The 13,339-nt window shown below is 55.8% G+C and overlaps 1 protein-coding gene across 1 annotated transcript in view; it reads left to right on the forward strand.

Moving 5' to 3' along the window:
- The window catches only part of UNC93B1 (unc-93 homolog B1 (C. elegans)), a 12,508-nt gene extending 403 nt beyond the window's left edge, over positions 1-12,105 (forward strand). Inside the window, exons 2-11 of the mRNA XM_006893398.1 lie at positions 228-369; positions 842-995; positions 4,624-4,785; positions 4,979-5,111; positions 6,199-6,292; positions 6,777-6,901; positions 7,999-8,181; positions 8,623-8,896; positions 9,984-10,102; positions 11,770-12,105. Coding sequence (XP_006893460.1) covers positions 228-369; positions 842-995; positions 4,624-4,785; positions 4,979-5,111; positions 6,199-6,292; positions 6,777-6,901; positions 7,999-8,181; positions 8,623-8,896; positions 9,984-10,102; positions 11,770-12,105 — 1,722 coding nt within the window. The remainder of the gene's footprint in view (positions 1-227; positions 370-841; positions 996-4,623; positions 4,786-4,978; positions 5,112-6,198; positions 6,293-6,776; positions 6,902-7,998; positions 8,182-8,622; positions 8,897-9,983; positions 10,103-11,769) is intronic.
- The last annotated feature ends 1,234 nt before the right edge of the window (positions 12,106-13,339 follow it).

Consider the following 13,339-nt stretch of genomic DNA (forward strand, 5'->3'; position numbering starts at 1 on the left):
GGGTGCAGGGTGGGGGCCGAGGTGGGGTGCCGGGACCCAGGGAATGAGGGCGCAGGAGTCAGGGTGTAGGGTGGGGGCCCCGAGGGGATGGGAGCGCCCTGAGTAAGAATGTGGGATGGGGGGGCAAAGTCCTAAGGGGGGCCGACTCACAGGGAAAGAAAGGGATGCGGGGGGGGGTGCAGAGACCTGGGGAACGGGGGACCTTGGTGTGAGAGCTGTATCCACAGCTGGACGAGCTGGTGGGCGCGTACCCCAACTACAACGAGGAGGAGGAGGAGCGCCGCTATTACCGCCGCAAGCGTCTGGGGGTGCTGAAGAATGTGCTGGCGGCCAGCGCGGGCGGCATGCTCACCTATGGCGTCTACCTGGGTACGCGGCGCGAGCGCGGGCCCGTGGGTGCGGGTGGGGACTCGGGGTGCGCTGCCCAGCGGGGCCCGACGGGCGGGGCTGGCGCGGGAACCCCAGCCTGGGAAAGAGAAACCTTGGCGCTGACGGGCTCCCTTCCTCTTTCAGTTCTCTCTGCAGCCTCTGCAGCTGCATCCTTGCCACCCACATGGGGGTGGGGGTGACACAGAGAGAGCTCCCCAGGCCGCAGCCAGAGCCTTGCGCTTGAGGAGCGAGAGATGGGGTGCCCTGCGCCAGCCTGCTGCCCTCACAACTGGAACGCTGGGGTCCAGAGGCTGAGGAGCAATGGGGGGGACCCTGGTTCAACACTGGTCACTCGTCCCAGCTTGGGCTTCCTCCTGAGTCCTCACCGCTCAGCATCCCTTTGGCGTGGGGCTGGCATTCCGGCCACTCCTTGGTTGCCCCCAGGGTCAGGCGGCTTCCTCCATGCCCGCAGGTCTCCTGCAGATGCAGCTGATCCTGCATTATGATGAGACCTACCGCGAGGTCAAGTATGGCAACATGGGGCTGCCGGACATCGACAGTAAGATGCTCATGGGCATTAACGTGACGCCGATCGCCGCGCTGCTGTACACACCAGTGCTCATCAGGTGAGTCAGAGCAGGTGGACATGGGGTCAGCCCTGTGCTCCTGGGGAAAGGGGAGCTGGGCAGGAGCTTCCCCCCCCAACATGAAGTGGGTGGGACCTGCTTTGGGTAAGGAAGTAAACTTTGCCTCAGGTTATATCTGATTTCCTTTTAAAAAGTTTTTAAAATTTTATTATTTTTGTGTGTATGTACCGTCCAATCGGATCTGACTGGTACAGGAGGAGATTGCCCCTCCTTCTCCAGCAGAGCATCTGGTGGATTCAGACCCCATACCTCTGGGATTGTAGTGCAGTTTCTTGCCACTAAGCCACCAGAGTTCCCTTCTATCTGATTTCTAAACCCAGCCCGATACCATGACATTCTGACTCAGGGTGACCCTGGGTGTCCCAGCTCAGAATGTAAAGGTCACCAAGGCCTGGCACCTAGCCCAGCCCAAACTGTGCCCAGTACAGAGGGACAGTTACCACAGGAAGGGGCCTGGCTGGCAGGTGACCCCACAGTCTGCTCTAGACTCCTGCCATGGAGACATTGGTCTGGTCCACTCTGTCAGCCCTCACTGTGCACCCTTCCCCCCAGGCATGGGGGGCCGTGACCACAGGACAAGTGAAGAGTTTTAGTTCCTCCTGGCTTATGAAAAAGGGATCTCTTTCATCACAGTTAGCAGTAGAGACACCAGGACTGAAGTCACCCTCCAGTGATGGGCTGAGCTGTTTCCACCAGCATGAATGACGGACAAATGACGGGCGTCCATGTTCTTGCCATCTCACAAGTTCAAGGTCACGCTCTTTTCACCTGTCCTACGCCATGGCCTTCATGGATGGTGGTGCATTCTGCAGAGATGGAGACACACAGACACACATGCTCAGGGTTGCAGACAGCAGCTCCTCTCCTTTTTTTTCTTTTTTCTTGGCCCACTTTGTGTCGATAGTGTTTTCCTTTTGAGCATTTTACTAAAATAAATTCCCAGCAGGTGTCTTACTAGGTCAAAGGCATAGAAAGAGGACGTGGGTCTTAAAACCCATCACCATTCATAGAGAGGTGGAAACCAAGTTCATTCCTGGTGGGTTGACTTTGACACTTGGCAGCCCTCTGAGTAGACTGTGCTCAATGTTCACTTGACTGTGATCCCTATGGGAGCAGATCACCCGGCCTTTCTTCCGTGATGTGGGCTGGGTTCCACCCACATCTTTTAGGCTAACCATCAAAATCAAGCTATTTGTGCTGCCTGAGGATCTTAATAATAATGATAGAATTTAGTTTGTTATTTATATAATGGACAATTTGTAGGTGTTATTTTCAGGAATTAGAAGTAGGTGCTATATTTATATACATGTGAAGAAGAAACCAAGAGGCTAAAGAAATTACTCAAGATCCCAGACAGTCACTGGCAGACTAAAGATTTGAACCCAGCCAGAGTGATTCCAAAGCACACATGATTAACTCCCGCTGAAACAACCAGACCTGTTTTCCAAATTGAGTTCTGCCAATTGCATGAGCCTTGGCTGTCCATGTATCATTTAAAAAACCACAGCCTCACCAGCATGAAATATGCTATTTTTACTTTTTGCTGTTTTAATATATCACAACGTATAGTGCATTTATTTGTGACCTGCTTATTCCTCCCCTCTTCCCAAAGTGGAGGAAGGGGCTGCTGCTGCAGAACCATGATTCTGTAAAAGAAGAGAAATTGTTTTCCTGGGAGCCAAGGCGCAATGAGTACATAGGCTTCAGCCACACCTGAAGAGCCCGGGGTCCTCTTTAGCCTGACCAGCTTGCCTGTGCTCACTGGGCTCACATCCCATTCACAGGTAGCTTCCCTTTTGACCTAAGTCAGCCAGGCTGTGCCCTAGGAGCTGGCCTCAAAGGACTGTGGGAGTGGTGGACAGGGCGGCAGGGCTACCAGGGTCTCAACACTGCTGCTCACCAGCAGTGTGGCCTCTGTACCTAAGTCACCCTCACCGAGCCCTTTCACATCCCTTAGAGACATGGCCCGGACCCCCTAGTCACGGCATGTGAGCTTGGGTGGGGAAGGGGGATCAGAAAGCCCAGAACACAGATGAGGCTGGATTTGCCCAGAGACCACTGATTTGTGATATTCTCTTTTCACCCCATTTCCTTCCATCCTTGAAACGGCCATTGGAGACCTCAGGCCTGTAGGTGTCTAGACACAAAGTGACCTGCCTGAGGCACACCTCAGAACAAAATCCAACCCGGAACCCACTGCCACTGTGTTGATTCTGTGACACTGTCTAAGACAGAGTGGTTGTTGCTGTGTAAGACAGAGTGGTTGTTGCTGTGTAAGACAGAGTGGTTGTTGCTGTGTGCCATCGAGTTGGAACTGACCCAGTTGAGCCCCCAGTGGATTTTCAGAGGCAGCAGATTGCACAGAAGGAGATTGTCCATTCTTCTCCTGTGGAGCAGCTGGTGGATTCGACCCACGTGCCTTTGGGATTGCAGTGCAGCACCTTAACACTCGGCCACCAGAGCAGGACTGTCCAATAGCTTCTGCGGCTGAAGTCTTTACAGAAGCAGACTGCCAACCCTCTTCTGGTGAACAGCTGTGGGATTGAACTGCTGACCTTCTGGTTAGCGCTTAGCCACTGCATCACAAAGGCTCCTATTTGAGGCCACACAGCCCGTCTTTAAGGAAACTCTGGTGGCTTCATGGTAAGGAATTGTGTTGCCCACAGAAAAGAAGGGTGTTCAGGTCCACTAGCTGCTCCACAGGAGAAAGATGATTAACCGTCTGATTAACCTCTGCAAACCTGCTGGAGGATAAGCTGTGAGTCACTTCCAAGTCCATGGTACAACACAGCCAGCCCGTAACTGCTGAGACTCCCCCCTTTATAAATCAAGTGTTTTATTCGAACATGGTCCGAACTGCTGAAGTACTGATGCGTCTCAATGAGCAGGTGTTTTCAGCAGGCAAACACTGGCCCCCGTACTCAGTCAAGGTCTTGATGTTCAGCATTAGCTTCATGAGTAAGTGACGCTGGTGTAGGGACCAAGAACCTACGCTCAGATCATAAGGGGAAAACCTTTCACTTAGGAACCTCTGTGTAATTAACACAGCTTCAAGCCAGCAGACACACACCCCCAACCCCCTTCATCTTCTCCTTACTCTTCTGCTGAAGAATTGTCCTTCACCATGACTGGTTGCTCTGGCAGCCTTCCCTCCCCTGAAACTTTCCAGCAACTAGATCCAACCCCATCAGTGATGGGAGCAGCTCCAGTCTTGGCTTCAGCAGCAAAACTGACCAAGTCTGCTCACTGACCAAGGTCCAGAATTCATCAGGGTTGACAGTTGGGCAGAAGCTCTGATTTCTCTTCAGGTGGGAAGCCTCATATCAGCCTTCCCACAGTAACCTGTTTGGTCTTAGCCAGAGTTGATCCTGCCGTGAAGCAAGCCGCCAGCATTTCCTTGGCCTCCAGCACGCTTCCGGTGCTCCACGGTACAGCCGTGGCCGTGGCTCACGTGGCTGCTGAGTTTCCGGGTCTTCCTCAGTCTTGATGGCATTTCGGTTGCCTCCATGACAAAGAGAGAGACTGCTGTCTCTGTCCTAGGATCTTTGGTTCTGGTCACGTCTGGTCCAGGTGGCCTGTGGTGCTAACATCTTTCCTGCCACCTTAGGTTTTTTGGCACCAAGTGGATGATGTTCCTGGCTGTGGGCATCTACGCCCTCTTTGTCTCCACCAACTACTGGGAACGCTACTACACGCTCGTGCCCTCGGCTGTCATCCTGGGCATGGCCATCGTGCCCCTGTGGGCCTCCATGGGCAATTACATCACCAGGTGAGCAGGAGTGGGGAGGCTGGCGCTAGGCTGTGAGCATTGCCAGCCCTGGCTGGGGGGCTTGGACCAGCCTCTTCATTCTCCTGTGTCTCTATCCCCATGGGTGAGGAGTGGGACAGTGGCTCTGGGTGCCAGAAATGAGAGGGCCCGGGCAGAGGTATGAGGGGACAGCCTTCTCTGCTTTGCGGCTCAGGATGGCCCAGAAGTACTACGAGTTCTCCCACTACAAAGAGCAGGATGAACAGGGGCCTCGGCAGCGCCCCCCACGGGGCTCCCACGCGCCCTACCTTCTGGTTTTCCAAGTCATCTTCTACGGCTTCTTCCACGTGAGTGTCCTGGGGTGCGGGGATGGGTGGACTGCCAGAGACCACAGCCCATTCCACACGCCTTGGATCTTACTTCATTTAACTTAGATCCACAGTCAACGCCCTTGGTCCCTGCAGTCAGGAAATCAGGAGACATATTGCACTGAGAAAGTCTGCAAGTCAGTCTACCTCCCCAAATTATTGAGGAGCAATGATGTCAGTTTGAGGACTAAGGTGCATCTGATTCAGGCCATAGTCTTTCTGTCACTTACTAAACATCTGAGAGTGGGATAATGAATAAGAGTTACAGAAGAATTGAAGCCTTTGAGCTGTGGTGTTGGAGAAGAACACTGAACATCCCTTGGATTGCCAAAAGAACAAACTGGGAGATCTGGTAGCCTAGTGGCAAGAAGCTGCACTGCAATCCCAGAGGTATGCAGTTCAAATCCTCCAGATGCTCCGCTGGAGAAGGAGGGGCAATCTCTTCCTGTACCTGTCAGATCTGATTTGACGGTACACACAAACAAAATAATAAAAACTTAAAAAAAAAGAACAAACAAATATGTCTTGGAGAAAGTGTGGATGGACTGTTCCTTGGAGGCAAAGATGATAAAACTTTGCCTCACTTACTTTGGGTGTGTTGCTAGGAGAGGCTGTTCCTTGGAAAGGGACATCATGCTTGGAAAGGTGAAGGGTCAGTGAAGAAGACCCTCAACCAAGTAGATTGACATGGTGACAGCTGCAATGGGCCTTAGTGCATGAGGAAGTGTGAGGATGGCATAGGAGTTCACAGGGTTCACATCTGTTGTTCATTGGATTGCTACGGGTCATACTTGACTTGATCGCACCTAACAACAATACCACTTGCCTTCCTTTCTTGAGCTGACTCTCGCTTGATTACCCTTGATGATGGAGACCTCATCACCTATCTAAACTGACAGGGAGGAAGTTCTACATTGGGCATCTCACCACCATCAGGCTAGACCTTAGATAGTGGGAGGACCCCTGTCCCCTCTGCAGCTGTGCCCCATCCCCTGTCCTGACCTGACCTGACTTGTCCCCGCTTGCCCCTGCGCTGAGTCTAACCCTGCTGTACTCTTCCCCACAGCTGAGTTTCGCCTGTGCCCAGCTGCCCATGATCTACTTCCTGAACTACTACCTGTATGACCTGAATCACACCCTGTACAACGTGCATAGCTGTGGTTAGTCCTCCTGGGGTGAGGAGGCCCTGAGATCTGCTTTCTTCCCATTCAGTCATCAGCAGACACTGCTGAATCTGGGGGCTCTAGCTCATGGGATTCACGGCTGGGAGTCTCAGGGTGAGGCATGGGAGTATGTAGTTGGGATATCTGACCTAACCAAGGTGGTCAGGGAAGGCTGCCTGGAAGTGGTGGCCCCTTTCTGTGCAGACTGCCTGTGGGTGTCTCCCAGGCTAAACATAGTCAGGGCTGTCTGCGCATGGTGCATGTATGGTGGTCAAAGGTGGGCGTGGTACAAAGAACCTCTGGGCAGTAAGGTGAGAAGAGGACAAATTAGGAGGAAGCGCCTTACTGAGGAACCTCCAGCCCAGCAGCCTGGACCTCCAAAATTGTTTCCCAAATGAAGCCTTATTCCCTGACAGTCTCTTTTGTCTGGAGTGACAGCGTGCCCTGTTCCCCACTTCACAAATGTCCCTCACTTTCTCAGGCACTAACACACACGGCATCCTGAACGGCTTCAACAAAACGGTTCTGCGGACGCTGCCACGGAGCCGGAACCTCATCGTGGTGGAGAGTGTGCTCATGGCTATGGCCTTCCTGGCCATGCTGCTGGTGAGGCAGGGCCGGAGCTGGGGGGCCTGGGGCTGGGGAGCCTGGGGCTGCAGGACCTGGAAATGGGGGGCCTGAACCTGGGGGACCCTGGGGCTAGGGGGCCTGAAGCTGGGGGTCCTGGAGCTGTGGGGCTTAGAGCTGAGGCTCAGGAGTTTGGGGGGCTGGAAGCGGGGGGCCTGGACTTGGGGGGAGACTGGAGCTGGGGTGCTTAGAGCTGGGGAGCCTGGGGCTGGGAGGCCTGGAGTTGTGGGACCTGGAGCTAAGGGGTCTGGAACTGGGGGTGTGGCTAGAGCCAGGGGTCCTGGAGCTGGGGGATTGGAGCTTGGGGGTCTGGAGCTGAGAAGCCTGAGCTGAGGGTGTGTCTGGAACTAGGGGGTCTGGAGCTGTGGGGCCTGGAGCTGGGGGTGTGGCTGGAGCTGGAGACCTGGAGCTGGGGTCCTGCCCGGAGCTGAGAGACCAAAAGGAAGCCAGGGGAGGAGACTAAGCCTGGGGACTGGGTTTGAAGACAGGCCTGGCTGACATTAGTGGACTGAGAAGGAAGGTGGAATCCCAGAGGTCAGAGAAAAGGGCCCCCCAGGCTTGTCAGGGTGTAGAGGAGACAGGGTCCCAGAGGATTTGCAGAGACTTGGGGACAGGCTTGTGAAGGTACTTGGGGATCCAGAGGTGAGAGCTGGATGTTGTGACTCAAACCCTGGCATTGTGAGTGGGGCAGACATCAGGGGGCGACCCAGGGAGGTGGGACTGGGGGCGGGGCTTGAAGGTGAATTCTGGTTCTGAGCGTGTGGTCTTAAGGGTTGGGGCCTTGGACAAAGGACGGGGTGGGGGGGGCGGGCCGGCCAAGGTCTGGGGGCGTGGCCCGGGATGGAGGGGCGTGACACGGGCGGAGCCGCAATCAGAGAGGCGTGGCGTGGGCGGACCATCGCGAAGGGTGTGGTGTGGGAGGAGCCACACTCAGAGAGGCGTGACACGGGCGGGTCCACTGCGGAGGGGTGTGGTGTGGGCGGGGACACTGTCAGAGAGGCGTGGCGTGGGCGGAGCCACGGAGGAGGGGCGTGGCGTGGGCGGGGCCTGCATCCCCTGACCCAGGGCATCTGCAGGTGCTCAGCCTGTGTGGAGCTGCCTACCGGCCCACGGAGGAAATCGACCTGCGCAGCGTGGGCTGGGGCAACATCTTCCAGCTGCCCTTCAAGCACGTGCGGGACTTCCGCCTGCGCCACCTGGTGCCCTTCTTCATCTACAGTGGCTTCGAAGTGCTCTTTGCCTGCACTGGTCTTGCCCTGGTAAGGATGCCTGCCAGGGCTTCCATGCATCATGCCCAGATAAACAAGGAATACCTTAAAAAATAAGTTAGAAAAAAAAATCAAGTCCAAGGATGTGCAGATCGCCCGCTTCCTTTCCCCTTACGTTAGACGAGTCATTTTAACCTCTCTGAGCCTCTATTTCTCATCTGTAAAACGAACTAGCAAGAAGGGGTGTCAGAGGGCTTCCAGGGTTGAAGAGGGAGAGCGCCCGTCCAGCCTTTGGTTCTGTGCTGGGTGTAGCCTTGTTGTCCGGGGTACAATACAAGCATTTTTCATGTTGATCATCTACCCAGAACCTCCCCGGCAGCCTCAGAGAGGGAAGGGGTTAGCATCAAGGTGTGCTGCAGCCCAGAGCCCCAGCTCTCATGGCTGGACTTAGCTGGCTGACCACCCACACTCACCCCAGTCCCTGTCCGGCAGGGCTACGGCGTGTGCTCCGTGGGGCTGGAACGCCTGGCGTACCTCCTCGTGGCTTACAGCTGTGGTGCCTCTGCTGCCTCTGTCCTGGGGCTGCTGGGGCTGTGGCTGCCCCGCTCCGTGCCCCTGGTGGCCGGGGCTGTGCTGCACGGTCTGCTCACCCTCAGCCTCTTCTTCTGGGCGCCTACACCTAAGAGCCTGCAACACAGCTGGATCCTCTATGTGGTGGCCGCACTCTGGGGTGTGGGCAGTGTCCTCAACAAGACTGGGCTCAGCAGTGAGTACAGCATGGGCACTGGGGTGGGTGGACAGGGGACAGGGTGGTTTCCTGGAGGGGATATGGCCATCTCAGGTGACATGGAAATGACAGAGGTAGTAAGTCCATCCGTGGACAATCCAGGCATGGAAAGATGCCGCATAGATAAAGTAGGGGCCGGCAGGGGCCGGGAACACCCTAAAAGTGGGCTTGGGAGCCCATGGGTATCCTGTAGGTCTATAGAGTGGACACAGGGCCCAGTGGACAGTGGAGTCACAGTTCACCAGCCAGTGCTTTCTGGAGCGGCCATATACAGTCACCTGCATACACAGGCCCTATCTTAAGGGGCGTCCGCATCGATGTCTTTTCTGATGAGCCAGGGCCTGGGCTGCTAACCAGAAGGCTAGCAGTTCAAACCCACTAGCTGCTCCAAACGATAAAGACAGCCTGCTCCCATTGAGATTTACAGCCTCCGAAGCCCACCGGAGGACCGCCATCCTTGGTGATGGATGCACGTGATCTTACATGAAGACTTGTACGCATGCCAGATGGAGAAAGGACCAAGGGAGCCAGACCAGGGTCCACATCTCTGCCCCTCGAGGCTCCCAATTCTCCATCTCACAGTCCCGTGTGCTAGAATCCCAGCCCTGTCCAGGGCTCCCAGGGCTCGTCCTGCCCTCTGCAAGACTCTAAGTCAGAGACACTCGCCACTCCCCACCTCACCCCAGTTTGATCTACGCCGAGTTTGCTGGTGCAGTGGCCTTGTTTCTGAGCGGGATTACCTGCGGAGGTGCACTCGGCACCCTTTGCCTGGGCTCTGCCCACACAGGGGCTGCACACAGAACTCTTTTCTTTAAAGCCACGCCTGTGGCGGCAGAAGCTCCCTATGGGGTCCTGCCTCACCAGAGGCACCGTGGACAACCTGGTTCATGAGCTTAGGGAGCTGCAGTAACCAGGGTGTCCGCTAGAGGACAGGCCAGCACCGGTTTACAAGGGCTTCCTCAGGCCTGTTGGACTTTGGGGAGCACAGGGAGCAGGGGTCCTAGGAGGGTCCTAGGTGGGAGGTGAGCAGCCTCAGATCCTGAGACCCCTCTGCTCTGCCCTGCAGCCCTCTTGGGAATACTGTATGAGGACAAGGAGAGGCAAGATTTCATCTTCACCATCTACCACTGGTGGCAGGCTGTGGCCATCTTCATCGTATACCTGGGCTCCAGTCTGCCCATGAAGGTGAGGCTGGGCGGGTGGCGGCGGGACATGTGGTGTCAGGCACCCCCATACCACCTCCAGCTCGCCTATGTTCTGAACACCCACCTGCCTGAGGCCTTGATCCAGGACTCCCTTCTCCCAACCCACTGAGCACCCCAAAACCAGTTCTCCACTTACTACCTTCCCTCCTCTGGGCTGCAGCTTACCCGTCTTTGAAGGGAGTTCCTGTCCTTGTGGGTCCTTTGGTAACCTATTCAGATGAGAGGTCCTCAGTGGGGGGGTGGAGCTGGGGTGGGGGTGCTTTAATTTCCTCCCAGTGAGCAGTCAGGCCAGCTTCGCAGGTCCCCACCCCCTATTTTTAAAAAGTGAAGTAGAATATAAACCAGTACGATGTTTGCATGCAAGCACGAGCTCCGGTGTTGCAACAGTGAAGCCTTGACTGCTTGCTAACTGGAAGGTTCGTGGTTCAAACCCACCCAATGGCTCTGCAGGTGGTGTAGGGGTAAGGAGCTTCTCTGCCAACCTGAAGGCACATGGTTCGAATCCACCAGGTGCTCTGCTAGAGAAGGATGGGAAGTCTCCTCCCATGCAATTTACTGCCTCTGAAAACCCACTGGAGAGTCAGCTATGGATGGGGTCTGACTCAACGATACACAACAAAAACAAAGACTAAAACCCCTGAGGCACTAGTCCTTCGATCTTGCTGGGATTTTCGGGGCTGTGACTCTTTATAGGAGCGCATCTGGCAGATTCGAACCACTGAACTTGAGGTTAACAGACAACACGTTGCACTATGCCGCCAGGCTCCTTCCCCTAGATATCACAGCCTGGAGGACCTTGTGGGGAAGTGCTATTCTGTCACGTAGGCACTGAGGTGGGGTTGACGTGGCACTCAACAAACAACATGTATTCAAATTTGTGTGTGCGCTAAGCTGTGGTGTGAAGTTAGTTGTGACTGGATTATGGTCCAGAAAGATCCAGAAAGCATGACTGGTGAACCACACCCGCTTAAGGTGCACCAGCTCCTAACCCAACCAGACCCGCTGGTACCCTGTGTGGCACAGTGGGGCGGCTCCTTAGTTTCTCTGACTGTAATCTTTATAGAAAGGGGCCCTGCTGGATACTGGTTAACCCCTCAGTTCCCAACAGGAACCCAGTCAGTGGCTTTGAGATAGATGTGACTTAATATCTGTAAAGATTACAGCCCAGGAGGCCTGTGGGGCAGGTCTCCGTCTTGTAGGGTCGCTCGAGGGGGGGGGGATTTTTTTTTTCATAAATCTTTGCTAAAGCAGATTACCAGGCTTGTCTATGATGTTGCTGGGTGGACTTGAACCGCTAACCTCTCGATGAGCAGCCTCATCGTCATGAAGTCATAGGTCATGAAGTTTGGACCACTCACGGACCCGTTAGAGCCATCACAGCCCAGGTCCAGGTCCAGGGCAGGGCCTGTCATGTGCTTTCCTGTCAGAAGAAATCATCTCATTTACCCCGTGAAGCCTTAGAATCACTCTTTCCTCTTACAGTTCAGAAAACTGAGGCCCAGAAGCTATGGTGTCTGTAATGGGTGTGGCTCACTTCTGGGGTCCTGGAGGGGTTCAGGGGAGGGTGGGGGCTGTGTGCGGAGGGAGGTGGGAAGGCATGCAGCTACAGTAGGCCTGGGTCCTCTTTATGCCTCCTGGTCCCTGCAGGCCAAGCTGCTGGTGCTGCTGGTGACATTGGTGTTGGCCGTGACCTCTTACCTGTGGATGGAGCTGAAGCTGCAGCGCGGGGTGGTCCCACGGCAGCCTCGCATCCCGCGGCCTCAGCACAAAGTGCATGGCTATCGTTACCTGGAGGGTGATAACTCGGATGAGAGCGAGGCGGAGGGCGAGGGCAGCGGCGGCACCCAGGGGGACGGCGTGGAGGAAGAGGCACAGTCCTTGGGGCCCCGGCCTGGCTCTGAGCTCACAGGCCTCCACCGCCGGCCCTGCCCCTATGAACAGGCGCAGGGGGGCGATGGGCCTGATGGGCCTGCAGGGTTGTGAGCCGACCCTGGTGGCCTGGCCCCCGTCAGCTTGCCAGCGCCAGACTCAGTTTACCGGGTCTCAGGTCAGAGGCCCAGGAGCTCTCTGCTCACACCCCATCTTCAGTTCAGGGACACCTCTCCCGAAGATGGGGTCACCTGGTACTTGGGTGCTCGCTGAGCCCTCTGCTAGCCCTCTGCCTTCAGTTCAGGGACACCTCTCCCGAAGATGGGGTCACCTGGTACTTGGGTGCTTGTTGAGCCCTCTGCCTTCAGTTCAGGGACTCCTCTCCCAAAGATGGGGTCACCTGGTACTTGGGTGCTCCCTGAGCCCTCTGCTCCCCACAGTAGACTGGACTCAGGATTAAAAAAACAGCAGGACCTGGGGTAAGGGGGAGACATCTCCATTCTCCCTACCACCTGCCCAGGACAGGACAGACACCCCCCCTCCCCAGGCCAAACCCTCGTCAGTGCTGCCCTGTGGTGGATGCTGTGACCTAAAGCAGGCAGCTCATGACCTCAGGGGCCACACCCGCCCTTCTGGCAGCCATCATCACCCACACTGTCTTGTGAGCAGCTCGAGGCCCTGGATGACCTTCCTGTGCTTTATGCTTCTTATGCCCGTGAGCCACCAAGGTGATACTTTTAATAGACACCCAGCAATAAAGAGATGTTGTATTGTCGTGACTGGACAGTCCTCGGATGTAGAGAAGGTGGCAGCCTGTCCGTGGAAACACTAACTTCTTCGATGGTGAGGGTGTCGAAGGACTTAAGGTGTGTCCCCTCGGCTTGGGAGGTGGGGTGTGGAAGCGTCCTCAGGCCCCGTCCACCAGGCTATCCTCTGCTAGAGGCTGCAAGACCATCTCTCATCCATTTCTGGGTCCTTCAAGGTGGAATTCGAAGGTCCCTGTGGAGCAGACCTCAGGGGGCAGGGGCTGCTTCTCCGGGTCACCTCACACCCAAGAGTACACTCAGAGGTACCCTTGTGACCTGGCTCTTTGCTGCAAACTTAGCCTCCATGCCCACGTGAGATGGGGTTCATGGGAGGAAGAAGGCACCCCATTATGGTCTGAGGACTCCCCTTATGGCTAGAAGCTGGGATCTCACTGCATCGAGGGTTGAGAGCTGAGCAGGGTGGGCCATGGTAGCTGTGGAGCCCCATTACCGTGGAGGAGGTCTACCTGGCTGCCCTGAGGTGGCACCAGCTCTCCTTCCTTGCCCCACCCTGTCCCTGGCACGAGACCAGACCCTCGACC

This window comes from Elephantulus edwardii, unplaced genomic scaffold (assembly GCF_000299155.1).
Source record: "Elephantulus edwardii isolate Elephantulus edwardi_28Jun2011 unplaced genomic scaffold, EleEdw1.0 scaffold00126, whole genome shotgun sequence".
Taxonomy (NCBI): Eukaryota; Metazoa; Chordata; class Mammalia; order Macroscelidea; family Macroscelididae; genus Elephantulus; species Elephantulus edwardii.